Below are 26,302 nucleotides of genomic sequence, written 5' to 3' on the forward strand. Positions count from 1 at the left end.
CTAATTTTTTCAGTTGTTGCTAAGCAGTCAAGGCTTTCTGCTCCTTATACTGCCCCGCCAGCAAGTAGGCTGGGAGTGAACAAAAAGTTGGAAGGGGACACAGCTGCAACAGCTGACCCAAACTGACCAAAGGGATATTTCATGCCATATGATGTCATGTTTAGGAAGGGGGGGACGTTTGGAGTTATGATGTTTTGTCTTCCCAAGTAACCATTAGGTGTGATGGAGCCCCGCTTTTCTGGAGATGGCTGAACACCTACCTGCCCATGGGAAGCAGTGAATTAATTCCTTGTTTTGCTTTGCTTGCATGCATGGCTTTTGCTTTATGTATTAAACTGTCTTTATCTCAACCCATGAGTTTTCCTTTTTTTTTTCCTGATTCTTCTCCCCATCCCATAGCCGGAAGGGGGCTGTGGGGGTGGGGAGGGGAGAAGTAAGCGAGTGACTGCATGGTCCTAGTTGCCACAACAAAGGAGTACCAAGAGCCTCATGAAAGAGTGGAACAGGTAGCTAAAAGGAAACATAGATGCAGAAATGTGTATTGCACTCAGTAGAATTTAGGCCATGGAAACCCAGCACTTGTTTTCTATATCATGCAGCACAGTGGATGAAATTCTGTGGCCTACTTGTGCATAAGGTTGAAAAAGATGACTGTAATGGCCTGTTTTGGCCTTCAATCCATGTGTCTGATTTTCCTTTAGGCTATGCTTTCCCACTGCTCTAGCAATAAATAGCCTATATTTAGGCATGCTTAAAAGCATTTTTTCACTGCTATAACAGAGTAAAGGGGTTTCAGAGTAAACAAAACTCATACCTTCAAATTCTATACAGTTTTAAATGTTGGAAGTTTTTTTCAAGAAAGCTCTCTTACCTCTTTTTCCATTTGAAGACCTTCTGCTCTGATATTTCTCTCAAATACTTCCCTCTTTTCTGTCTGTGGATTAGATTTTCTGTATACCAGGATGTAGTCAATCCGACATTTCCCATCTCTAAAATATAGTCCATTAGCTTTGTTCTTATCAGGTACTTCCTGTAAAGAGAAAGTCAAACATTTCAGTAATGTTAATTTGCCTTGGTAATTGCTGCATTGCTGTTTGCATCAGCAGTTTTCAGTAATACTCAACAGGAAAGATAAGGAATCAGGACAAGCTGTTCAAGTTTTTACGTGCTTTACATACAGTGCCTCTGAGGTCATCTGAAAGTAGTACAGACTTCCCCATTTCAAAACCAGGAGGTCTTCTTAGGCAGATGTTTGGTCATACAGGCATGCGATAGAAGAGAACGGAGAACACAAGCCAACCTTCCTCCCCCACCACCCTCCAGAAAATTAGCAATAACTTCTTAGATATAAAATAAAGCATAGAATAGTGTTACTGAAGTGTAAATTTAAAATTAAGAACTTAGTATGGTAGAATGTCTTTGTACACGAGAGAAGAATAAGGAATGGCATGAACATTTACTGTGGTGAGAAACAGTTAAGACCTGGCACAGAGATTCTCATTGCTTTGAGATGACGGTAGTACCTCTGCCTCACAGGACACAGAAAGGATAAGGAGGTCCTGTACCTACCTCATCATACCTCATCAGACTAATTACAGAGTATTCTTGGCTTAAGGAACAACTGAGGAATCTCACTGGATTTATTTGAAAGTAATTCCTGGTATTTGGTCTAGCAGTACGTAAATGCAATACATACTATTTCTTGGCTGTTCAAATGTTTGCTCTGACAGAAAGAAACAACTTGATTTCACTGTTTATAAGAGGTCAAGCAGGTCCCTCTCCTGAGATCTAAAAGACCAAAATGCTGGTCTCTTTTCAGAAATTCACGAGATGAAACTCTCCACAGATCCTCCTCCCAATTTACACTACTTCCACGTAATACAAGTCCTGCCCAGGGGTTAAGCTTTCACTTTCTAACAAGTTGAAATTGCATGGCAGTTTGTGGGCGGCAGTGTTTTGTTCAAGAAATGTACACTGTGAATGATATATGGGAACAAACAGCACTCCCTCAGGGCAGTATAGTGGGTAGGGGCCTTCAAGGACCTCACGATCAGTCCAGCTTCAAACTGAAGGGAGGGTTAGGCTAATTCCTCTCTGTTTTTCCAGAATTTGCTCAACCATTCCTGCCAGAAATAGCCATGCCCTATAATATATGATCAAATCTCTGATAAAAAAAAATAAATATTTTGCCTTTAACATCTGGGAAAAGTAGGAAATTTTCAAAATACTTTCTCCATAGGAGAACTGCTTCTTACAGAATAAAAAAAAAAGAATATTCCCATTCAAAGAGTTTAGTGTAAGCTATATTCCTGATTCTCAGCGGGCATTTTCATTAAATGGAAAAACCAATGAAAGCTTCCCAAATGTTTCATTCCCTTGGTACATCCAGTTTACTGAAGGCAGAAAGGGGAATTTTTTTAAGATTCTTTTATTATAGTGCCTGACTCCTGACATAGCTTAATGCAGACTTCATATAGTGGAACAGTTCTTTGAGCTGCAAAAGAAGGCTAGAAAAAAGATTTAAGCCCTAAGGAAATAACAGTAACAAACCATTTATATCTATATTGCATATCATGTTGACAAATGATATTATCAGGATATCAGAAGTATTTTTCACAGAGCATTAAATATGAAAACAGCTCAGGAAGCACAGTTTATTTTTTTCCATAAAATATCTATGTTGAGATGATATTAAAAAACCCAAAAGGCTATTTAAGGTTATTTAAATAAAGGAAGGGTACAGTAGGAGATTTAGAGGCAGTGGGTCAGCTTGGTGGTCCTGCTCCGATTTCTAAGTCTCCTGTTGAGCCATCCTTCCTGGTCTGTAGGTCCCAGGGTCACTATGTGTATTTTAGCAAGTAAAGCAGTGTAATAGGAAAGGATCTGCAGAGCAAATCAAATATGTGCTGATGACCTGCTGTCCACACTATGTAGGGCTTGAGGGCTTACTTTGGGCCCACTCCAGTTTGGGTCTGGGAGACTCACTGGAGTACATCTCACAATTTATTTGCATCCAGAAGGAATCCAGGTTTGGAATCCAACACTGCTCTGGAATGCAAACAAAGCATGGGTAGGTGCAATTGAGAGATTCACTTCAAATGTACACTCCTGATCTGAACTAAAATGTTAGCACAGACTTGTCCAGAATGTGCCACACGGAATGTGTCTCTGTCTGCATGCAGTAGTGACTCCACTGGAAAAACAGATTTGCCCTTTATACTTCCTATGTTTCATCTTTCTCTGAAGAAAACTGGTTTGCCCTACACCGACCCATCAGTGCATGTAGAACCTTACATTAAAGAGCATCTATGAGATTTAGTTGAGTTATTTGACTTGTAGGACTTCTTCCCCTATAAATATGATTTCCTGAGACAACTACTTTCTCTTGGATTTCCGAAATACTCCCAACTATAGTATTGACATTTTTTCTCTCAGAAAGGCAGCTGGGACTCTTATCTGTACTTGGAAGGTCCTTTTCATTTTATGAACACAGTATGTCAAATCCAAACTGATAAATCCTACTAGACTGGTATGGCTTCTGAGAAGGAACCCTTTCTGTTGCCCTCTGTTACAGTCTGTAAGGCAGTTTTATAGACTCAGCCTGGATTTAGAAGAACTGTGAGGATCTAACATGATACGGAGAAAGTCGGGCTGGTGCAGAAGCGTCAGGAAATAGCAGCTGCAGGGCTTTTGCCTTGTCCACAGTATTCCAGGCCTATATTATTCTAGACAGAGACTTTTCTCCTACCTTGAGCTTTGCTGACCCTTCTCTAGAATCACATGTCCTTTCCCTGTGTTACGACTTCAAAATTCAGTTTTCCTAAGCTGATTAAACAAATCTAGAACCAGGTCTGACTGCAGTTTTTGGTGGGAAAGAAGTCTAGTCATGTACGTCAAACCTCCATTCATTCATCTGAAAAAGGATGCTGGAAGAAAGTGAAAGAACAGGGAAGACTTAACTCTAGTGAGAAGTTTAGCATTTCTGGCTATCTTTGCAGCTTTATTTGTAATGCACACCTCTAACAGGGAAGTCTTTTCCAAGGAATGCACTAGTTTTCATATTCTCAGACCCGAAAATTGGGAGCCATCAACATTCATAAACACGGGACTTATACATGCTAGGAGAGCATAGAGACTAAAGGGCTTACCCCAAATGTTTCACTATCCAAAATCAGAGGATTCATAACCCTAACAGCTATAAAGACTTTAAATGGAACATTTAAACAAAAGTTTAGTTGACAAAATCAAGGAATTTGAAACTTTACATGCAGATCTTTAAAAAGATAAATCAGAAGGGACTCCAATGTTCGCTAATTTAATCACAGATTAGGCTCTTTTTTTGATTCCTAGTTATTTTGATACCTGTTTATTATCAGTATGGATGCTCAATGAAGCAATGAAGGTCTTCAAATTCTAAAGAGATCGTCTTTTCTTGCTGCTTGTGGCTATTTGAAATTAGACTTGCATGCAACTTCACAGCTGGTGGAGGGGGTTAATACGTGCACCACTAACAGTGATAACTTATGAAGAAAAAAAGGAATCCAGAACCACCCATCTTTATGGCACATTTCTAATCAAAGAACAAGCATATTTTCTCTGTGTGTTGGTTTTGTTTTCTTTTTTTTTAAAAAATCATTTTGTCCATTTAGACTATAATTTTGTGTAAGCTGCAACTTTATTTTTCCATGTATCTTCACTGGTTGCTATATTCTTCTTGACACCATAATATACTTAATTACATGGAGCTTTTTTAATAATGAAAATATCTAGGCTGCAAAATCAAGTGCTCAAAATCTAGGAAGTGACAGATTTGCAGTTTTCTCTGAAAGCTTAGATAATCTCTTTCCATATCCATCCTGCTCACTGAAGGAAACTGGGATGTTTTACACAGCATGTAGCGATAGGACAAGGGTAGTAGCTTTAAACTGAAAGAGGGTAGATATATAAGGATAGATATAAGGAAGACATTATGGGGGTGGTGAGGCACTGGAACAGGTTGCCCAGAGAAGCTGTGGATGCCCCATCCCTGAAAGTGCTCAAGGTCAGGTTGGATGGGGCTTTGAGCAACTTGGTCTAGTGGAAGGTGTCCCAGCCCACGGCAAGGGGGTTGGAATGAGGTGATCTTTAAAGTGTCTTCCAATCCAAACCATTCTAAGATTCATTATTCTATGATTTAGTGGGAAAAAAAATATGCAGTTAGCTTGTATTCTGATGAACGCACACAAGAAAACTGAACTGAAATTGCACAAGCTATCATAAGTGCCGTAAAGAACATCAGATTTCTTATATGGCAATGTGAATATGTTTTTCTTGCTGTAATCTTCAGTGTGAGTTCCAATTTATAAAAGAGATTGTTAAAACAAACTCTATTCTGTGCAATGTTAATAACACTGCCCCCAAATATCAACAGTTTGATGCTTAAAGTGAAGACTGTAGGAATGACTCTTACAATTTTAATTTCAAAACTACCTACATTAGATAGAATGTCAAGAATAGGCCATATAAATTCATTTAAGTAGAAGTCAAATTTTGTCCCAGCTCCATTATTCTCCCTTGTTTGGATAAAGACGACTAACTTATTACTCCACAGAAAGGCCGGCAGAATGGATGCATATCTAGCGTACAGCTCCTAAACCACTTTTCCTTTAATTTTTACCTTCTTTCTTCTGCTTCCCCAGTTCTCAGAAAATGAAACTTCAGTGGACATAGTACAATATTTTAGTGATAATATATCCTGGATTTAAATTGTGAAGTGTATACCTAATTGTTATATTGGCATATGTAAAAAGTATTTTGATCAATGCACACAAAGGGAAATGTGATTTTTAATTTGCTTAGACTGTAGCTGTGTTTTAATGAAACATAAAACAAAGGAAAAAACAACCACATCTCAGCCAAAGGACAAGCTGAATCCCAATCTGGCTGTTGATAAAGCTCCATCTGTAAAGTCTTCATTGGGTCTTCTGGTTCAGCACGAACAACTAGCGGTTGAAACAAACAATATTTCAACTTGTCAGCTACACAAAAGCGATAAGAAATCTTTGTCCTTGTAAAATTTTTTTGATTGTAAATTCATTTTAATGATTTCAGACAGAAACCATATTAAATTATTTGGCTGCAATATTAGCTTTAAAACTGAACCAAAGAAACATCAATATACTCAGACGTTCCCTGGGGCCGGATCCCCTATCTTGATGGCATTAAGCAGGACCAACGGGCTCTCAGCTACTAAACTAAACTGAAAGACTGAAAGGAAGCTTGAAGCTTCAGAGTTCACGCCACCACTGTATAGTTGAGCTCCCATATTTATCCACACAAACCATACAACATCTAAACATCTTTTCCTTCTGAAATTGAGCAGAGGCCAAGTACCTTGAAACTCTTTTTGTAAGCTAGAGCATCCCTCAGCTCCCATTAAGACTGTTTTCTGTTTTGTTTTGGTTTTTTTTCCCTCTTATACATGACCTACATCGTTATTTTCCTCAGTTATGATTATGCAAAAAAATAAAATAAAATAAAAAATCTGTTCAACTAGGAAAATATTCCTCAGACATTTTCCCTTTTCCTTTAAAAAATGACAAAGAATACACTGAACAGGAAAAAACTTTTTGCCATAACAGCAGCATACGTTGCTCTATCTCATCCTCTGTCCTTCTGACCATTTTGTGTTCACTTTTCCTCTTTAACATGCAAAGATCATGTGCCTTTCACCCATGTCCTTTTGTTAGAGACCATATGGTACATGATCCCAAAATGCAACCCAGGAATATCACGTCAGGTTAACCTATGATAGTGTAAGCAGGCAAAGATGGTCCTTTGTAAGTTGTATGGGAAGCTGGGGAAGAGTGATGAGTAAAGGGGAAGACGAAATTGTGAGCAAGGTCAAACATATCTCTGGGTGCCCTGAATTTTGTTGCTTTAATTATCTGTCTAAACATTTCAGAAGTGCAGCTCTCTATGGGCTGAATTTCTAGCACAAGAAAAATCTCTAACTCCTCAGCAGTGTTTCACAAAAGAACTTGAACCACAAAATCCTCTAGCTCCTTAAAAAACCGTAATCTGTAATTATATCTTCTAAATTTTATCTGAACTAATAAACAAGCCAGGGTCAGGGCAGGACCTTCAGTAATATCCTATGGTTTTCCATGCTTTTTAGTTGCTAGTATGCTCCCTGCCAGTTCTGCGCTCTGCCAAAAAATCCTCAGACACAGCTTGCAGGTAACATCAGACCACTTCAGTAAGTAGTCTGGATGCAACCACACTCCTGAGGTGGGGGAAAGGAGACAAGTCCTGGGTGTCCTCACTCCCCTAGGAGATAGCCCTAACATCTGTAGGTTGTAGGGCAGTCAGAGGCAAAGTCAAAGGGTATCATGTTCTTTTCTGCACAGAAGACACAAAAAGGAATTTAGGCCCAAATTTTCATCCTTGGGTCCATGATGGTTTGCCTGCCTTAAGACATAATTTAAAAGGGACTTAGTGCTGAATGATTCCCCCCGGTATGTTGTCTGAATCACCATTAAGCACCATCAAGTCACTTGTTCTTCAGTGGGAGGGAACGTGTCACATATCTGATACCCAATGCTTCTTATGACAGATTTATGATAAATTCTCCTCCTCCTTTCTTCCCCCCAGGGGATTAATATAGGGAAAATTTTTCCGTTATTTTCAGAAGCAGTGAAGCATTAGACTTGGCTGTTTCAGAAAACATGCAGACAACAAAGGCCTATATAGACTTTTCAATGGGGATGCATGAAATCAATAAAACCTCCTTTTAACTTGAGATATTTTATATTTCAGATCGTCTTGCACAGAATGAGATTTTAAATCACGTTACATTTATTCTCTCTTTACAATGAGCATGAATAATTACTATATTAATAATTCTGTATGTTCTTACCTCTCCCACAACTTCCAACCTGCTGGCATCATCAGAAGTACTGGTCAAATTACCATGGTGAAGCAGGGAGTCATCATCTTTGGAAGGGCTGTTTACGCCTTCTAACTCATCAAAAAAAATGTTGACATCCTTAGCTACTAAAAGCAAAAATAAAAATATACATTCAAATCACCATTGAGCCAAATGAAGACACTCAGTATAACATGTTATCAATAATCCCACTTTTTAGTTCTGGTTTAAGTATCTACTATGTAAAATTTAAAATATGATGCACGTTGGAGGAGTGCTTTCTTCACCAGTGAGCCACATAAAGATTTAGGATACCACAATACCTCTCTGATGACAAATAAGTAATCTTCTGTCACAATGAAACATACATCAGCTATCTCTTCAGCTTCTCTTGGGGTAAGTGGCTTAAACAATTACCTTCTGGATTACTATGGTCTCTGAGAAATTCTTATTATAAAGAAGCAGTTTTTTAACTTACTACATAAAGTGTCAAGTTAGAAGTTGTACAGGCCTGTGGGGCAATCAGAGGCAGAAGACCTCAAATAAATACTGTTACTTGAAAAGCACTGAATAAATGAGCCTGAGCAGAAGCTTGTCTTTGCGCAATCTGGCATGTTTTCATGCATATAAAGCTGGCACAGTCAGATCTACTTACTGCACAGCCCTCTTTTGTGCATGAAGCGACAGCTTATATCTACAGGACACTGTAGTAAACCCAACCCTGATAAAAAGCGAAGAGAACTAAGGGCCTGGAGCACATCCCCCGGTCCCAGGCTGGGGGCCCCCAGTGGGGCTGGGGGCCACGACAGAGGCAGTGCCACCCGGGGCGGCCCCCTCCTTCTGGTGTCTGTGGGGGGAGGCGCCCAGGCAGCACCACGGGGAAGCCTTGCCCAGCCATCCTGGGGCTGTGTCTGACCCCCTGGTCCAGATGTCAACCCGTGGACTGACATCCTGGCCTGGCCTTGGCACGTCCCTGCCAGGGCAGGGCCTGGCAGCCTGGGCCTGTTCCCCCGTGCTCTCTCCTGGCTGGGGCGGTGGGACAGAGCCAGGCTGCCAGGCCCTGCCCTGCCACCCTCCATGGGGGACCCCTGGCCTCAGCAGTGCCCTGACAGGAGATACAGGCTTGAGTAAATGGGTTGAATTTCCTCCACCTTTCATGCAATGCCGTGTCATGTCATAATTTTACTCTAATTAAAAGAAAAAGGAACAAAACACTGGAACGAATGTGTTAAAAGCTGGTGCTATACCCAAGATTAGAGTAGTGATAGCTTTAGGGTGACATTCCCTGCTCTCCCTGAAAAGAAGCTGTGGGCAGCGCTGCTGTGCACACCTACAGTCCCACGTAAGGGCCACTGATCTGCTGACTGCGTGTCTGTTGGACGGGAGATGCAGGGTGGGCAGGCTGCGGACGGCGAGGTCCACCATTGCACCCCATACTCTGCAGCTCTGGTGTGACAGCGTGATAAAGAGATGTGTGGCAGGGAGAAGAAAAATGCCTTTTCTGAGGATCAAGATTCAACTGTGGATAGACTTCCTCTCTCCAACCTCGTGCTTCACAGGCAAAATCCTGAATTACGACAGTACAGTTGTAACTGTTAGAAGGGACCCTCAGAGATCACCTACTGAGCTTCTTCCCCTGACCAGAGCAAGATCAAACTTCTATTACTCTTGAGAGAAATTTGTCTAACCCGCTATTCCTCACACTTATTTGCAAATCTGACTAACTTTTGGAATCATTCTTCTGCACAATAACCTCTTGATCCTTTCACTTCTCCACAACTCCTCTAACTTAGTGACAGGCAGTTGTAATTCCTGTTGACAAGAATTTATATTAACAGGGAACAGCCAAAAATCTCTAATTGCTGGTGGCAACTTAGTTCCATTTCTAACTACTGGCTGCAGGTGTAAAAAACCATTCCCCCACTGTGAAGAGACTGAATAACTGCCAGAAATGAAAGGCCATTAACTGTTCTCAGCCACCATGAGCATTTTGTGACCTCCTTTTCACCTTTCCCTTCTTCAGGGGCTACAGCCTAGTTTAAGAAACCTTTTAAAAGAATCTCTGATGCTACTGACTCCACAGTCTCTGCAGGTGGTCTATTTTTCACTGTCACGAGCAAGAAAAAGTTTTCTTCGTAATATTCATCCTGAATATGCACCTATGTTGCAATTTAAATATATTATTCTTTTCCTATCAATCATACACATGGGGAAAAAATTGCTCCCTTTTTGCACATGTCTTTTACAGTATCTAAAGTCTGTTATTACAGCTATATGTAGATCAAAAAGAAAACCCTATCAAAACATTCAAGAACCCTTCTTCATTTTCATGCATAAAATAAGGACAAGGTTAATGACATACGTTCTATTAGCAACTGCAATACTTTTGCTTAGGAAGCCACTAAAAATTTCAGAGACAACAGAAAAGTCTTCACATCCAAATTAATCCACTCTAGATACTAGACTAATGAACTAACCTAAGGAGCATAATTTTTAATAGAGATTCTGCGTTTTTAATACTTTTAACAGTATTTTTTTTTTCATCCAGACAGCATAACAATAAGAAATTCTCTGCCAAATTAACAGTTTTTAGGATAACATACTACTCCTCAAGTTTAGCAGTTTTGGGGCTGCATACTGACTCATCCAGCTATCATTCTTTGTTTCCCAATATTAGTATCGGAAAATATTTAACCACTACTTAACACTTCATATCATAATTCATCAGCTTTAGATAACACCCTCTGTTCTGCAGGATCCCAAACAGCTTTTATAGGGATATTGTGTGTAGTGTATCTACTTCACTCTCTTTTATATTGTGCATATTGTCATAGTCTGTGAACACATCAGAGACATAAAGTCTCTTTTTTTGCAGATATTAAGTTTCTCTTGCCATTTTGAGGCTGCTTGTGAAAAGTGCCAGGATATCATTAGAGACAAATATCTAGGATGGAATTTTTCACTCCAGCCTTGGCCTCACACCATCCTGCTCCCAGCTAGGGGTTAGCTTGCTGACAGGGGTGGAGAACAGCATCCTGGTGGTGTTTTGGTTTATGTGACGGGGGGAGCCTGCAGCTCCTCAGTGTCACTGTGGCTGCATTCAACCCATCCTATGACAAACTACAGAGGTTTAAGGAGACTTAGAAGGCAGAAAAGAGACTCCAATTTGTACTACATGCAGCAGCAATATTAAAGAATTATTTGCCACCTTGATCCGTTTCAATACACAAAAATCACACTAGAGATGCCTATAAAAGACAGGGAACCAGCACAATATAGCACAGTCTAACTACCTGCCCTTCACTGTCCCTACTGTTTCAAAGGGCAAGACTGGAAACATTCCACCCCGTCAGATAATAATCCAGGTGTAGATCATGACCAGCTTTTACATACATGTTCCTATGAGAGGAATTTATCTGAACATTCAACATAAAGAATTACTGGAACAGAAACCATATCAAACAACCTGAAACTTCCCTGAACTGAAACCCAGAAGATTGCCTCGAGAAAAGAGACGCATGAACCTGTATATGATCAACACCTCAATATAGGATGAAATAACTGTGGGGAAATTAAAAAATAATTAAATAGGGAAGCTTTCTGAATATTATGTGAGATATATACCTGCTGCAGACAGAGGCAATGAAAGATCTAAAAATGAAAGAGATTTTGCCTGTATGCAATGCTCCAGGGAATTTGAGCTAGCTTTTTCCTGCCATTAAGACTGCCTTAGTATAAAAGATGAGGCCTTTGAGACACTAGAATTGCTTCTTCCTGAAGTGCCAGTAATGCTTTGGGTTGCAAAAGAGATGGTGTTTAAGTGGGTGTTTAGAGATGAACAACTTGGTGTGTAAGAGAGTGAATGCGTTTGGGGGTTTCAAGCAGAGAATTACTGAATTATGCCGAGGACTCGTAAGGAACAAAAAAAATATCTTATTTCAAGGTCACTTTAAAATCCAGCACATCTCAGCAGTGACTAGAAGCTGTGGAAGCAGTGAATCTCAGCTGGCTAGTGAAATTAGCTACCGGGACCTGCCTGTAGTAGAAAATAGCTTATATCAGAAGTACACAGACAATTGGCATGCTGGTTCGTAGCTTCAGCAAACAGGGTAAGCAGCAAAAAGATGTGCTGAACCACCTCATCAGCACTCAAGTTGTCTGTGACTTTATTCCAGTTGCAGTAAAGCTGTGCTGCTGGTCAGAAAGTGGAGATCTTTACACTGCAGCTGCCTTGCTGCATTATGTATTTTGAAAACGCGCTGTTAGCATTCCAGTGACTAACACTAAACGTGGGGCCCTAACATTTGCCGAGAACATTTTTCTACCCAAGTCTCATAAAATACTGTTTCACAAATCTAAATAAATAATTAAAAAAGGAAATCCTGTTTGCTTTACTTTCATAATGATGATGGTACTTCCAAGCCAACTCTCCTGCTGGCTGTAGCTATCTCAGCCACTCCACTCCAATGAACATGAATGCCTGTGCTGCCAAACGTTGCTAAAGGCATAATCAGGGCTCCACCTTTTCTGTCCCCTTCAGACCTTGACATGCACATATCCACATATGATCTGAACAGAATAACATATAATTATTTTATTGTGTATATGCTTTTGACCTATCATCCGAGAGACAGACTGGTGCTAGCGTATAGTCATGTATTTTTAGGCAGTGAAATTTAACAGCAATACAAAGCAGCATGTACATTGCTACAGGAGATATTAAGAATTCCCCTTCTGGTTTTACATCAGCTTAAATATGCAAGTCCTTTTCTCCCCCTTATGTTCCATTTTACAGAAAAAAAATCATAATGACTTGATAATTCATAATCCTTTGAGGAGTTGAAAAAATGTGGATATACAAATATTTTTATCTCAAATATAATAGAACCACATAGTCTGAAAACTGAATGGTGGGAAATTCTAAAAGAGAGTCTGTGCACAATCTCAGTGGGTCCACAAGCCACTTTGGACAAAGAAGGTGATTTAGTTAGGGTTCAAGGATAAGACAACTCCTTTAACCTTCTGAAGATGGACATTCAAAAACTGAAGGGTCTAAAAATAAGAATGTTCATTCAAAAATGGGACCTGACTATGTTTTAGCATGGCAAGATGGAAGCATGCTCAGAGATCAAGTTTCTGCTAATTAATAATCATTTTACTACCAACTGTCACACCAAGCCACCGAGTATACTCTAGCTTTGGATAATATAAGTTGTAGATCAATATTTCAGAAACTACTCTTTGGAAGCTTTTAGGCCTATCAGTAACATTGAAGAGTTAATTTTCTAAAAAAATCTTATTGGCAATGTTTAAAGTAAGTACAGGCCATTTCCACATGTTAATGGTTGTGGAAAAAATTATTGGTATCAAAGAATACACCGTAACAAAAATTCCAAGTAGAAAACATTTGTTTTGCAGAGACTTGCAAAGCAGAAAAGTTTGAGTATGAAAACCCATGAACATTTCTGCATCTAATACTGTGTGTTATCTTTTTACAGCATCTATTTCGATTTTTGGATACAAACATCGTTCTGCGCTCAGTAAGGCTGGCAGGTACAATTTACAAATCTTTGCTTCAAGGAGGCCATCCTACAGAGACCATGTAGCCCAAAATTTTTTATCATGTCAAATGCTACATTTGGTAACTACATAGTGGATCAGCAACCCTATCTCAGGAAACTCACTGATTTCTGGCTTCCAGACTATGAGAATTAAAATGTGAGAATCAAATGATTTTTTTATTAAACCTCTTGAGAGTTAATGTAAATTGGATTAATGTAATGTTAATGCAAACCTCAGATTGCCCAGAGAGATGGCGGAGGCCCCATCCCTGGAGACATTCAAGGCCAGGCCTGATGAGGCTCTGAGCAATCTGATCTAGTTAAAGACGTCCCTGCTCACTGCAGGGGGGTTGGACGAGATGACCTTTACAGGTCCCTTCCAAGCCAACACATTCTATGGATTTTGAAAATATTCTAAAAAGGCAGAGATTTTAGAATTTTGACTTTACTGCAATGACCATGAAAATAAGTTTCCTACATTGAAGCAAATTATGGAAATTAATGAAAAAAATTGAAATCTGAAGGTTTTTTAAGGTATTTACTGCTTTTCCACAAGAAGTCCATCTTCTCAGTGTAATTAGTAGGAAACAGCCATAAAATCCTTTGCTAGCTTTTGCCTTGGCCCTGAGGGCACCCCCAGCCCTGACTTGTCGCTGCCTGGACCCCTAAGGCAAGCCCCCCGCCCAGCCCTGACCCAGGACCCCATTTCAGCCCCCCAGGGCTGTCAGCCCCTAACGCAGTGATGCCACAGTAGGGACAGTCTCCAGCTCCCCACAGCCCTGCCCTGCTTGGTCACAGCCCCACTGCACCAGGGAGGTACCCGATGACGAGGGCTGGGGCTGCCCCTGGTGCCCCCCCAGCTGCCCTGCTCCTGGATGGAGCTGTGGCATGGGTACAGGCTGCGAGGAGGCAGTAATAAGGAATTCTGGTTTATATCTGACAGATAGATCGTGCAGATCCTTGACACCTCTGCTGCCTAGTTTACTAGTTTGGTTTAGGTCAGATGCATCACCCTGTTTTGCAATCCCCTATTTTACAGCATGTCTGTAGCCATTTTCAGATTACTAATTATTGTTTCTGAACAATAGATAGACGATAGATAATTTCTGAATATCCTGTGGTCAAGAAGAAACTGTTTTATAAATGACTTACCAGAAATCTTTAGAAAAATGTGTTTAAGACTCTATCATGAACTAACGTATCTAAACACAGAATTTAGCTCTGATGCAGGAGAAGTTACTTTTAAGTCTTTTACAATAGTAGTGTATTCACATAAAAGCAAATAATGAGATAGTAAATCTTTATCTTCAGTTGAAGTCTAAGAGATTCAGTAGGGTAGAAGAAAAAAAAGAATGTAGCTTTAGAACAAAATGTTTGTTTCAAGTAACTAAATTTAAATAAATAAAATCTCTGCTATTGAATGATCGCTCTTGTCAGTCTGCTAAACAGAAAGATACACCAGCTAGCTAACGTTATGTGAGGCAGCTCCTGGAAAGGGAAATGCTCAGGAAACTCATTTTAGCAAGAAAAAAAAGGGGTCTTTAAAGCATCATTAGCCTTTTTTAATTTTCATTCAATGCTAACAAAAACTGGGAATAAAAGTAATATATAAGTGCCACTTTGAATGAAAATTTGAAGTTATTCAGCACAAGGATATCATCAGAGAGTATGATATTGAAGTACAACACAGTACCAAGGGAAGTTGAGATATGGCCATTTAGAAAAGCTGCTGCTTTGGACAAACACTGTTAATAAATCTAATCTTGACATCTAACTGTTATAAACAAATCATCCATTTTTATTCTCCTCAGCCATGTGCTTGAAATAGAGAAGATAACTGTTTCTCATATTCCAATGTGGTCTCTTCCCAACTTGAATTTGTTTATCCTTGGTTTGTCTATCGCATCTATTCAGCCTCTGAAAGACTATAATATTTTTTCAGCCTCTCCAGTCCGCATCCCAACTACCCACAGGCCTGTATCTGGGCTGTGTAGGTAAGGAGAAGAGGGGAGAAAGTAAGATGTCATATTTAGGTTTCCTGATGGGAAAAGCTTTTTAAGTAACAAACCACAGAGTTCATCCTAAACCTGCAGCTTAAACAATCAGGTGATTCAATTTCAAATGATTACCACTACCATTATACTAACCTGAGAGTTTCCCTTCCACCTCCCAACTAACACCACCACATGACCTGAGCCTACCACTGTGTGGTTCCTTATTCACATGGATTCACATAATCAGGAGCAGTGCAGGGTTTTACACATTCCTATACATCTTTTAGCATTCAAGAATGTAAGTAGCTGTTTCTCACTTTAGAAAATTGCTACGCAAAACATCCAGTTTAAAATAAAACTAGAAAAGAGGGAAACCAGGAAGGCAGCTAGCAATGTCGTCATGCCATGCATTTTGATTGCTGGCCTGCATAAGAGTTTTTAACCTATTATGGAAAATTCCCACTGAAATTCCAGATTCTTTTGGATTCCAGAGTTGAGTCAGTTTTGGGGGTGGTGGTGCATCTTCTGCTGTTGTTAACAAGACTGGCATTTCTTCTAGGGCAAGTCTTGATATCATTCTGCTGTTGCATTTAAGAAGGACAGACCAATCAATTCTTAGTCCACAGCACGTTACATGTGAAAAGAGACGGTTTCATATGTATCTAAGATACACGGGCCTTCAGCTGTTGTGACAAGTCCATCACTTCTGATCCCAAAAATTACCAGCTGCAAAAATGTGAATATACCCCAACACCTTGGAACATCTGGAACTTCAAACGTAGTCTTAGATCGCAGACTGCAGCATTTGCAGGACATTATTATTTCACACAGCCACTCAAGAGTTTAAATAATGGATTAAAGTAACAGGAATCTTAATATTTCTGATTACTTCTGCATAGGAAATAAATACCGCTGGAATCCTTAGGTACATAATAATTCAAACCTTACTATGACTTCTCTAATAGTAAAAGATGTCTTACTGGCCTTCAAAAACCCATTGAACTTCCTCACAGGTTTTAGTAACACATACTCACTTATCATTCAGTTCATCACTTTGTACGTTCCTTCAGTTATAATTTCAATGCATCTCAATTGACTCTTTCTTCTACCATAAACTCAAGTTTGTATCCAAGGAATAACTTACTTTCTTGTATTGCATTAAGAATCTCTGAAAAGTCCACATCTGTCTTCTCTATGTCTGGTTTTATCCATATTTGCGTTTCCAGCCGGTTAACCTGCAAATCCTCTCTTCCTTCTGAAGAAATTGAAGAGATTGATGGGGTTTGTGACAGTGCAGTTGAAAATCCAGTGGAGGGGCTTTCAGGTTAGGGAACATACACATTGAATAAAGCTACTTAATTTTTTTTTCCCCCTAGCAGAACCAATTTTTCTTTAAACCAAGCAGCTTTAGATATAACATGTATTGATTTAAGGCTAAATACAATGAAACAATAACATTCTCTGCTATCAGCAATGCTGCAGAGTCACCACTGGCGAGTCCCTCGTTCAGGTGAACATGTGCCGCCATGCCATGAGCATCCCTTCACCATACCATCTACAACACTAACTCCGAAATGTGAAAACAGACAAGAGGTGTTGCTACAAATGACACAGCACTACAGGAACAACCAGGCTAAAATGAAACACACTAACACACAAGGGATGAATTAATTCTCAGGACAGAAAACAACCATTAGGACAAAAAGAGTATGGACAGCACGTTTCAGCCATGGGACACCATATGTTCTCACATGCCAAGCTGATGGCATGCCATGGTCTAGGAAGTGCTCCATCCAGTACTGCCATCCATTCTGAAGGGGTCATGCTGGTATGTAACGGTTGCTGTTTAAAAGCACTGCAGAATAAAAACATAGGCCAGTGGGTCACGGTTTCCAACCGATTTGCACATGTAATTAGGCACAAGATTTGCCTGTATCAGTGTTCTTTCAACATGAGTGAAGAAAGGAGGAAGTTTCGCAAACACACTGTTTCCATGTAAAGAGAGGCAGCTGCACGTCAAGAGTAGACAGGAAAGGGTACTGCGCATACGGGCTTAAACTGCTGGCTGCAGGGTACTCTGATACAGCCAGAGGCAAGGAGGGAGCTACTGGGCACATGGCTAGTTTTTAAAAAGCAGCAGCACAACCTGACCTTTCACAAAGGGATCTGTTAGAAGTGATGTTCTTAAGCAACTAATACACAGAGTTAGCAGAGCGCTGCAGTGGTCAGGGAGATATCTGGGAAAGGACTTCAGAACAAAAGGCCATGGCGGAAGAAGAAACCTTCAGGTCATTTAGTCCATTACTACACCTTCACTAGAGAGTATCACTCATGCTTTTGATAGAAGCATTTTCCTTTCTTCTGCAGTCCGCCTATAACAAGCTGGTCTTGTTTTGAATTCCTTCTAACCCATTACATCTTCCCCGTCCCCTCACCAAAGGACTATCTCACCCCTGCCTTGATGAGACCTATGAATTATATTCCTGGGCACAAAACCACTCAACTCTATTTTAAAGACCCTTCTTCACTTCTTGGAAATACAGATCTCAAAATGGGTATACATACACTAGCTTCAGACTTTTTTATTTCCCAGTGTTAAATATTATAAATTGAAACCATCTCATGCTTGCCCCAGCATATTCTTTTGTTCCACAGCAAAGACCCACTGTTAACATCAGAGACAGCTCCCCTTGTAGACTCCCATAAAGTGATCTGTCATAGCAGCAGCAGGAATCAGCATTTAATGATGTAGAACAAAGAGAATTTCTTAAGTGAGACAGCTGATTATTCATATAATAGCAGCCTAGGGAAACCTGCAGATGGCCTGAGAGGTGGAAGGCTCGTATTTGCCCCAGAGGAGAATTCTGGGGACAAAGAAAAAATACTGCAGCTGCTGCAAAAGACTTAAAAGCAATAGGATGGAGGTAGAGAAGTAAGTAATGGACAAAATTCAGTTAAGTAGCTTTGCAAGGGATATCATTCAAATTCTTGTTAAATACTCAGCTACCACTTTTAACATACACAATTACATATTTGCCTCCTCAAATCTGCCGGACTTTCTTCTCCATTTCAACCCTAGTAAGAGCAAAATAACGACAATACTGACAAATATAAAATACCTCCTCCTCCCCAAAGCCCTCCATCCTTTTTACACCCAACCACTGCTCCTCAGAACACACGAAAGTAGAAGAATCCTTGCGGCATCTCCAACAGATCAGAACTAATTGGGCCAGGGAGAGAGGAAGTGACAGCCAGCCAGCAATGGCTGTCCCAAAGTGCTGATATCAGATGGACTATGTAAACACAGGCCTCAATAAAATGAAGCTGTTGGAGAACGTACATATTCAATTTCAAAGCCACTTTGTAATTAATGAAAAATACTGTCTAGAAAGTGAACGGAAAATGTCCAGCCTAAACCTGGCTGTTGTTGACCCCTAACACAGCCTACGAAGCCAAGACAAGTTTTGCTGCATTCAAATCTCCTCTCCTGTATTTGATTCATTTGCAGTATGGGGAGCTTCCAACACTCCACACAGACAGTGTCATATGCTTCTCTGATTCACAGTAGCCTTAATATCTATCCTCACTGCACAAGTATCAGACCAACAACATCATCCGCTGATTTCATTCAGAACCGTAGACCATAATCTTCTACCAGTCATTTGTAATTTAATGCATGGCTAATCACAAACTTGCCTTCAACAACACAGGGAGAAAAAGAAATGTACCTGCCAACATCATAGCTTCTAAGTGGTTATAAAAACAGTTTCTCTTTTCTCCCATATCTTTGTGGTATCAATAAACAGACTTGAATCAGGGCACATTTGCATCTACCCTCCTCCCCCTCTCTCAGCACCCACTTTGCAGGAGGGAGCGCTGCATTTTTTAGCTGAGAGAAACAACCCCAACGTGACAGGTTGTGGACTTATGATTGTCGTCGTGGACTTGTGATTGCAAACTTAACGATTGCCGATTTGTTGGCAGTCAGAAGTTTTAGCCCAGCAGCTCTTTGGAAAAGGCCAGAGTGTTCTCTCCCATGTCCAAAAGAGATTTATTTTCTTTATCTTACCACACATCTCCAACACAACAAATCAAGACAGTATCTGGTGTCACTGTTGCTATTGAGAGATCACTAGCTTGGCTTTAGCACTTCCTTCTTGCTTTAGCAGCTGCTGTTTTGTGCTTTATCAGTGACAAGTCCCACTGAGCAAACTCTAAGCAGCACAGCCTGTGAGGTTAGGAGGGAAATACCCTCTTTCCATAGAAATATGAGAAATAAACGTATACAAATTAAAGTGAAATAAATATTAGATTTACCAAATTTTATGTGATTTTATTAAAAGACCTGTCTGAGATTTTTCTCAACTTACTGAGATGTTTTAGTTCAACTGAAATAATATTTTAAGTTAGCTTGTGGCATTCATTCTGATGTACTTGATGCATAAAGTAATGCATAAAATAGCACACGTTTTCTTGTATTTGTTTTGAAGGGTTTCTACTAATTAGATTAGGAAAACAAGCAAGATTATAAAAAGGCATTTCATTTTTAAAGACTGAATGAGATAGCTTGTTCTAAACCTGAATTTTTAAGATGCTTCTAAATATTAAAATGATCACACGCATCAGATAAGCAAATTACATAGCAAGGTAGTCAATATGGTACTAATGTTAAACAATGTCATTCCCACTGCAGTAAGATTTTGTGTCTGCTTAAAATTAAGAACAGACTCAGGTTCTTTGCTGGATGAGGCCTTCTTACGTGTATTTAGTATCTAGCCAATTATCACAATCAGGTTTTTAGACATGAACTTTACAAGCAAGTATCTATTTTCTTGCACAGTAAACACCTGGAGACAGATTTTGAAAGGCTGAACATTTTTATACATGCCCTGTGATGTGCAAATCATATTTGCAGATGGATACCCTTCACACTGTTGTCTGAAATTGAGCATGAGCATTTGGGTACACAGAAAAACACGCATAGTTTCAGTATTTGGCACCAAAATAAAGAATATAAAATTAACTGATGGAACAAGTGCTGCTGTTTCTCGATGCAAAATAAAGGGCTCATATTTTCTCCATATTTTTGAATGGACGTGTGAGAACAGAGCTGATCTTTGTAATTCATTGAGGCAGCTAGGGCTTCTTGAGAAGTTTTACCACTTGGATTCTGCTCATTGGTCGGAATAGAAATACTCGACTCAGTTGCTTTCTGAAATCAGTCTCTCTTCTTTGCCCTCCCTCATGTCCAGTTAACTCAGCAAGTGCAAACAAATGTTTTGTTTACAGCTCTAGAAGTTTATGTAGAGAAAAATTTACAGCTTCAAAAGATGTTTCTGAAAAGACAGCTAGCCAATGACTTTTATCAGCATAGTGATTTTTTATTTATTTTTTTTTTTAATCATTTTGTCAGCAAACATACACTTTCGCAATGGTTGTAATTCAGCATGGACATTAAAAACGAGTAGGAAATAACTAGTATGCCATGTGGGTAGATGCTCCTATCACAGGCCCATCCACCTCTAACAGGGAATATTTAATAGGAGCAGTTTTGTTTTGCTACATTAAGTACTGTCTGTGGTTTCTACAGAGAAGTTTCTCCTTCCCACCAGAGCCTCTTCTTTAAAACAAGCAGAAAGCTGCTGTGCATGGTGCCCTTTTCACTAAAGGCAACCCCAGGTCAACGTGGGGTGAAGGATCACCCTCCCACAAGTACTTTTTCTACTGGGTTCTCACTGCAAGTGCTAGGCAGGTCATCCACAGTAAAAGCACAGTTTCAAATGGAAATTGTTTAAAGCGTTATTTGTACATGTAGTCAGAGCTACACACGCAAGAAATCAATAGCTTTACTGATCTCAATTCTGGAATTGTATTTTCTGTGACAGGAACGAGACAAAACGTACACCACAGTGGGTCTCCCCAGCACCCATCCCATGGCTGCACTGGACAATGCACCTTAACACATGAAAAACATATTGGTTCAATTATTGCATCAGAAAAAAAGAAGCTATTGTTTGAGTCATGGGATTTATCCAAGTGTATGTTAATATACACATGCCTTCCTGGAAACATAAAGTTGGCCTGAAAGCAGTGGCTCAGAGATAGTTGATTATGTATCATTAGGTGGAAGGCTGGCATGTCTTATAGCAAGTCTTTAAAAGAAAGCTGCTTTTCCTACATCGGTCAGAGAGAAACTCGGATTGTTTTCTGTAAGAAATCCTATTCTGTTTGGTTCCTCACCAAACCAGCAAAGTATTGTGATATTCTTTCTGCCTAAGCATTTTTCTCTCCTGCAGCATAAACTGGATGCCAGTGTTACTCTGCGCATCAATCTTGCTGCAGTGATTAAATTAGAGAGATTTTCATATATTAAAATTATTCAATTTCTTCTTGCTGCTCTTAAAACTGTCAAGTGCAATAGTGCAGAGTTCCACACTGGCAAAGTATTGTTGATAAGATAAAATATCACATAACAATTAAAGACAAGAAACAGAGGAATAAATAGTTGTGGGAGACGGAAAAATTAGGTATGTTTAAAACATATGTGGTCAAGAGCCATATTTTTGAAAACATAATCAATTGTAATTTATGGGACTGTAATTATGAAGGTCCAAAAATTAGTATCAGCAGCATCATTTGATTTCATTCTGGTCATTTTCCTATTAAATATAAAACACTGTTTCCTCTTGACTAACTGTAGTGTAGATACTGCCTTCCTCAATAGAGACAAAAAAGAGGAAACAAAGAAGAGGAAGTTTCAGAGTTTCCTTACAACTCTTTTGTACAGGTGGAAGGGTTTGTCCTCTCCACATGCAGCTGAAACAGTTCCTGAAAGCACAGGCTGAGTCCACACAGAAATGAGTTTTGCATCATGAAGAATAACTCTCTCAGTGTTTGTTTTCCCCTTGAACAGATATGAAAAATGCAATATCAGCATTTTTCAGGATCTATTTTTCCCTTCCCTACAGGGATTTAAGAACAAGAATGTTTGGAAACATCAGATGGTATTTTGGGAGGCCAGGTTAACACTGATGCTCTGCAAGCTGCCAGTGCACAGGGCAGTAACACTGGTGAGTCATACTCACCTTTTCTCCTCCAGTCCTTGCATCTCCTAAGAACTCTGTTAACCCATTGAGGCCTCGATCCCAGCTGGGCTACTGCACACAAGCAAGGTGGCTGCAGATACACCCGTACAAGAAGGCAGTTCCCTTGGACCCACACAGTTTCCCATCAAAAGCCTCACTTAAGTCAGGGCAAAGGCTGAATGTCTTATTTCAGAAATATCTTCTCAGGACATGGTGCAGAAACATATACTGTGTCCTGCCTTGAGCTGCCCCTTCTCTGCACAGAAGAAAAAGGCTCCGTTTTCAACCTGCAATTCTTTGGCCCACCAGCCCAGCACTTGACTCCTTTCTGGAACAAAACCACTACGCAGAAGCTTTCCTTCTGTCCTTGCTCCTTACCAGTAGCACTAAGCTTCCGCCACCTTACAGCTTCAACACAACTTCAAGATTTCTACAAGAAGTGGGGGAAGACGAGCTCCCTTTCTCTTTCATTTTGATGCTTTTTTCCAGTGTTGACTTCCTTTTGAAGTTCACAGTTAAGAGAATTACAGGAAAAGTCATGTGTTTAATTCTCTGTTTTAGAGAACTTGTTGACATATCTGTATACTTAAGATAGTGCATCGTATCAGGGTAAGACCAGCTGTCTACCACATCTGTAATAGCTTCTGTGTGGCATGGTAGTGCCTGTGCATATGTACCTGTGGTGACAAACTGGGAGTATCTTAAAGACCCAGGTTTTACTAATTTCCCTACTTTTTGGTCACGGGATTTGCCACCATTTCTCTACAAAGCACATCGATGGTTTTGGAAGAGTTAGAAATAATAGGTAATGATACACATTGAAAGAGAGGCCTTTAAAGACTTCTGATTTATATCAAAGCACTCCATCATAACAGCATGAACACACAATATACTTCCAAGACTGAAAAAATTAGGTATCCTGTGTAAATATTTGCAGACCTTTAAAAAACCTCTGACCTGGTAGATATGTCTAGAAATATGTAGGGACTTGGTTATAAGTCTTGATAGTCCTAACTGGTTCACCAGTTACCTTTAAAAAAAGAGTATACTCTGTCACTATTCAGCATAGCTAATCAAATCTTCCACTCTGCGGAAAACACCATTCCTCTTAATGGTTTTCTCATGGATTATGGATAAAATAATGTGTCTGCATGTTAGTATCCAGGAATCAAAAGCCGAGTGTAAAAGCACAAAAATGCCTTGTTAGTTTTAACAATGCTTTGAAAGTTATTGGAATAAATACGTAGGGCTACTTCATTTCCCATAGGAAAGTACAATGAATGTTAGGAAAAAAAAATATTCAACCCCCAAATCATTCTATTTAGCATGAAGAACCTATACCGTAGCTGTCTCTGTGCATGGTCATGTCAAGGGTATGGTAATAACAATACTGGAATTATTTTTGAAAGACAATTTAAAAATAGTTTCCCTTTGCATTGCAATACACTGTAAGGCATGACATATGCTTAATTATGTTAATACAAACTCTTTTCTTATCTTTCAGGAACAGAAGTAGTGAAGGGAGGATTTCTAAACACCTAACATTAACTTACCACAGACTAGTATTTTGAAGACATATGGTTATCCATTCTCCCCTCCATTAAACCCTGGCTGGCATCAGATGCAGAGAAGTCCACTCAGCCAAGAAACTACAGAGAAGCGGGGAGTCCTACATTCTGCTCTCGCTCTCTGTCTCTCTGTCATGCTGTGTACACCTTTTCCACAGACAAATGGATGCATATCCCTTGGTGCAAAGCCACATCTTGAAAAACTCTTCTCCCAGCAAAATAGTCCAAACACCAGGCTACAGGGACAGGGTCCTGCTAGCTCTCAATTCTTGCATTTCTGATTCTGTCACTACCCAGAATGAACGCTGGGCAATCAAAGCCAGCACCTTGCTCTTATCATCAACAGGGAGGCATCTCTTAAGCAGCAAGTTCAAATGAGACAACAGCTGCAGAGAGATGATAATCTAGGTCTCACACAAGGACAAGCACCCAAACCATTGGACTGCTGTGCAAAAGGACACAAACTCTTTCTTCTTCATTTCTGAACCTGAAGGTGCACAAATCCATGGGACCTGATGAGATGCATCCGCGGGTCTTGAGGGAACTGGCGGATGAAGCTGCTAAGTCACTATCCATCATATTTGAGAAGTCATGGCAGTCTGGCGAAGCTCCCATTGACTGGAAAAGGGGAAACAACGCCCATTTTTAAAAAGGAAGACCTGGGGAAGGCCAGTCAGTCTCACCTCTGTGCCTGGCAAGATCATAGAGCAGATGCTCCTAGAAACTATGCTAAGGCACATGGAAAATAAGGAGGTGATTGGTGACAAGCAATATGGCTTCACTAAAGGCAAATTGCATGTGACAAATTTGGTGGCCTTCTACAATGGGGTTACAGCGTTGGTGGATAAGGGAAGAGCAATTGACATCATCTATCTGGACTTGTGCAAAGCATTTGACAATGTCCCACACAACATCCTTGTCTCTGAATTGGAGAGACGTGGATTTGATGAATGGACCACTCAGTGGATAAGGAATTCGCTGGATGGTCACACTCAAAGAGTTGCAGTCAATGGCTCGATGTCCAAGTGGAGACCAGTGACAAGTGGCGTTCCTCAGGGCTTGGTACTGAGGACGGTGCTGTTTAACATCTTTGTTGGCGACATGAACAGTGAGACTGAATGCACCCTCAGCAAGTCTGATGATAACAACAAGCTGTGTGGTGTGGCTGACACACTGGAGGGAAGGAATGCCATCCAGAGGGACCTGGACAGTCTTCAGAGGTGGGCCCATGCAAACCTCATGAAGTTCAACAAGACCAAGAGCAAGGCCCTGCATGCGGGTTGGGGTAATCCCAAGCACAAATACAGGCTGGGTGGAGAATGGACTGAAAGCAGCCCTGAGTAGAAGAACTTAGGTGTGTTGGTGGATGAGAAGCTCAGCATGAACCGGCAATATGCCCTTGCAGCCCAGAAAGCCAACCGCATCCTGGGCTGCATCAAAAGAAGTATGGCCAGCAGGTGGAGGGAGGTGATTCTTCCCCTCTACTCTGCTGTTGTGAGACACCACCTGGAGAATTGTGTCCAGATCTGGAGCCCTCAACACAAGAAGGACATGGATCTGTTGAAGCAAGTCCAGAGGAGGGCCACGAAGATGATCAGAGGGCTAGAGGACCTCTCCTATGAAGACAAACTGAGAAAGTTGGGGTTGTTCAGCCTGGAGAAGAGAAGGTTCCAGTGAAATCTTACAGCAGCCTTCCAATACTTAAAGGGGGCCTAAAGGAAAGATGGGGAGGGACTCTTTATCAGGGATTGAGTGTAGCGATAGGATGAGGGGTAAAGGTTTTAAATGTTTTCCATTTAAAGAGGTAGATTTGGATTAGATACTATGAAGAAATTCTTTACTGTGAGGGTGGTGAGACACAGGAACAGGTTGCCCAGGGAAGTTGTGGATGCCCCATCCCTGGAAGCATTCAAGGCCAGGCTGGATGGGGCTTTGTGCAACCTGGTTTAGTGGGAGGTGTCCCTGCCCACGGCAGGGGGGTTGGAACTAGATGATCTTTAAGGTCCCTTCCAACACGAAACATTCTATGAGTCCATGATTTCCCATGTATGCTCAAAGGATGCCTCAATGTTCTGAGAGTTGAAAGGATCCAAATGTCCACACAGAAGCCCCAAGCACAGCATGTCACATATTCCTATGTCTAATATTTCCAGTTGCCTGGCTCTAAATGGCCCTTATGCAGACCCCT

At 40.4% G+C, this 26,302-nt stretch overlaps 1 protein-coding gene across 1 annotated transcript in view; it reads right to left on the bottom strand.

Annotated features, from left to right (window-relative positions):
• The window catches only part of ANO4 (anoctamin 4), a 114,199-nt gene extending 104,868 nt beyond the window's left edge, over positions 1–9,331 (bottom strand). The window contains exons 1-3 of the mRNA XM_054199248.1: positions 9,241–9,331; positions 7,898–8,034; positions 872–1,030 (exon numbers count right to left, since the gene is read on the bottom strand). Coding sequence (XP_054055223.1) covers positions 872–1,030; positions 7,898–8,034; positions 9,241–9,331 — 387 coding nt within the window. The remainder of the gene's footprint in view (positions 1–871; positions 1,031–7,897; positions 8,035–9,240) is intronic.
• Positions 9,332–26,302: the final 16,971 nt, after the last annotated feature.

Source organism: Rissa tridactyla, chromosome 1 (genome assembly GCF_028500815.1).
Source record: "Rissa tridactyla isolate bRisTri1 chromosome 1, bRisTri1.patW.cur.20221130, whole genome shotgun sequence".
NCBI lineage: Eukaryota > Metazoa > Chordata > Aves > Charadriiformes > Laridae > Rissa > Rissa tridactyla.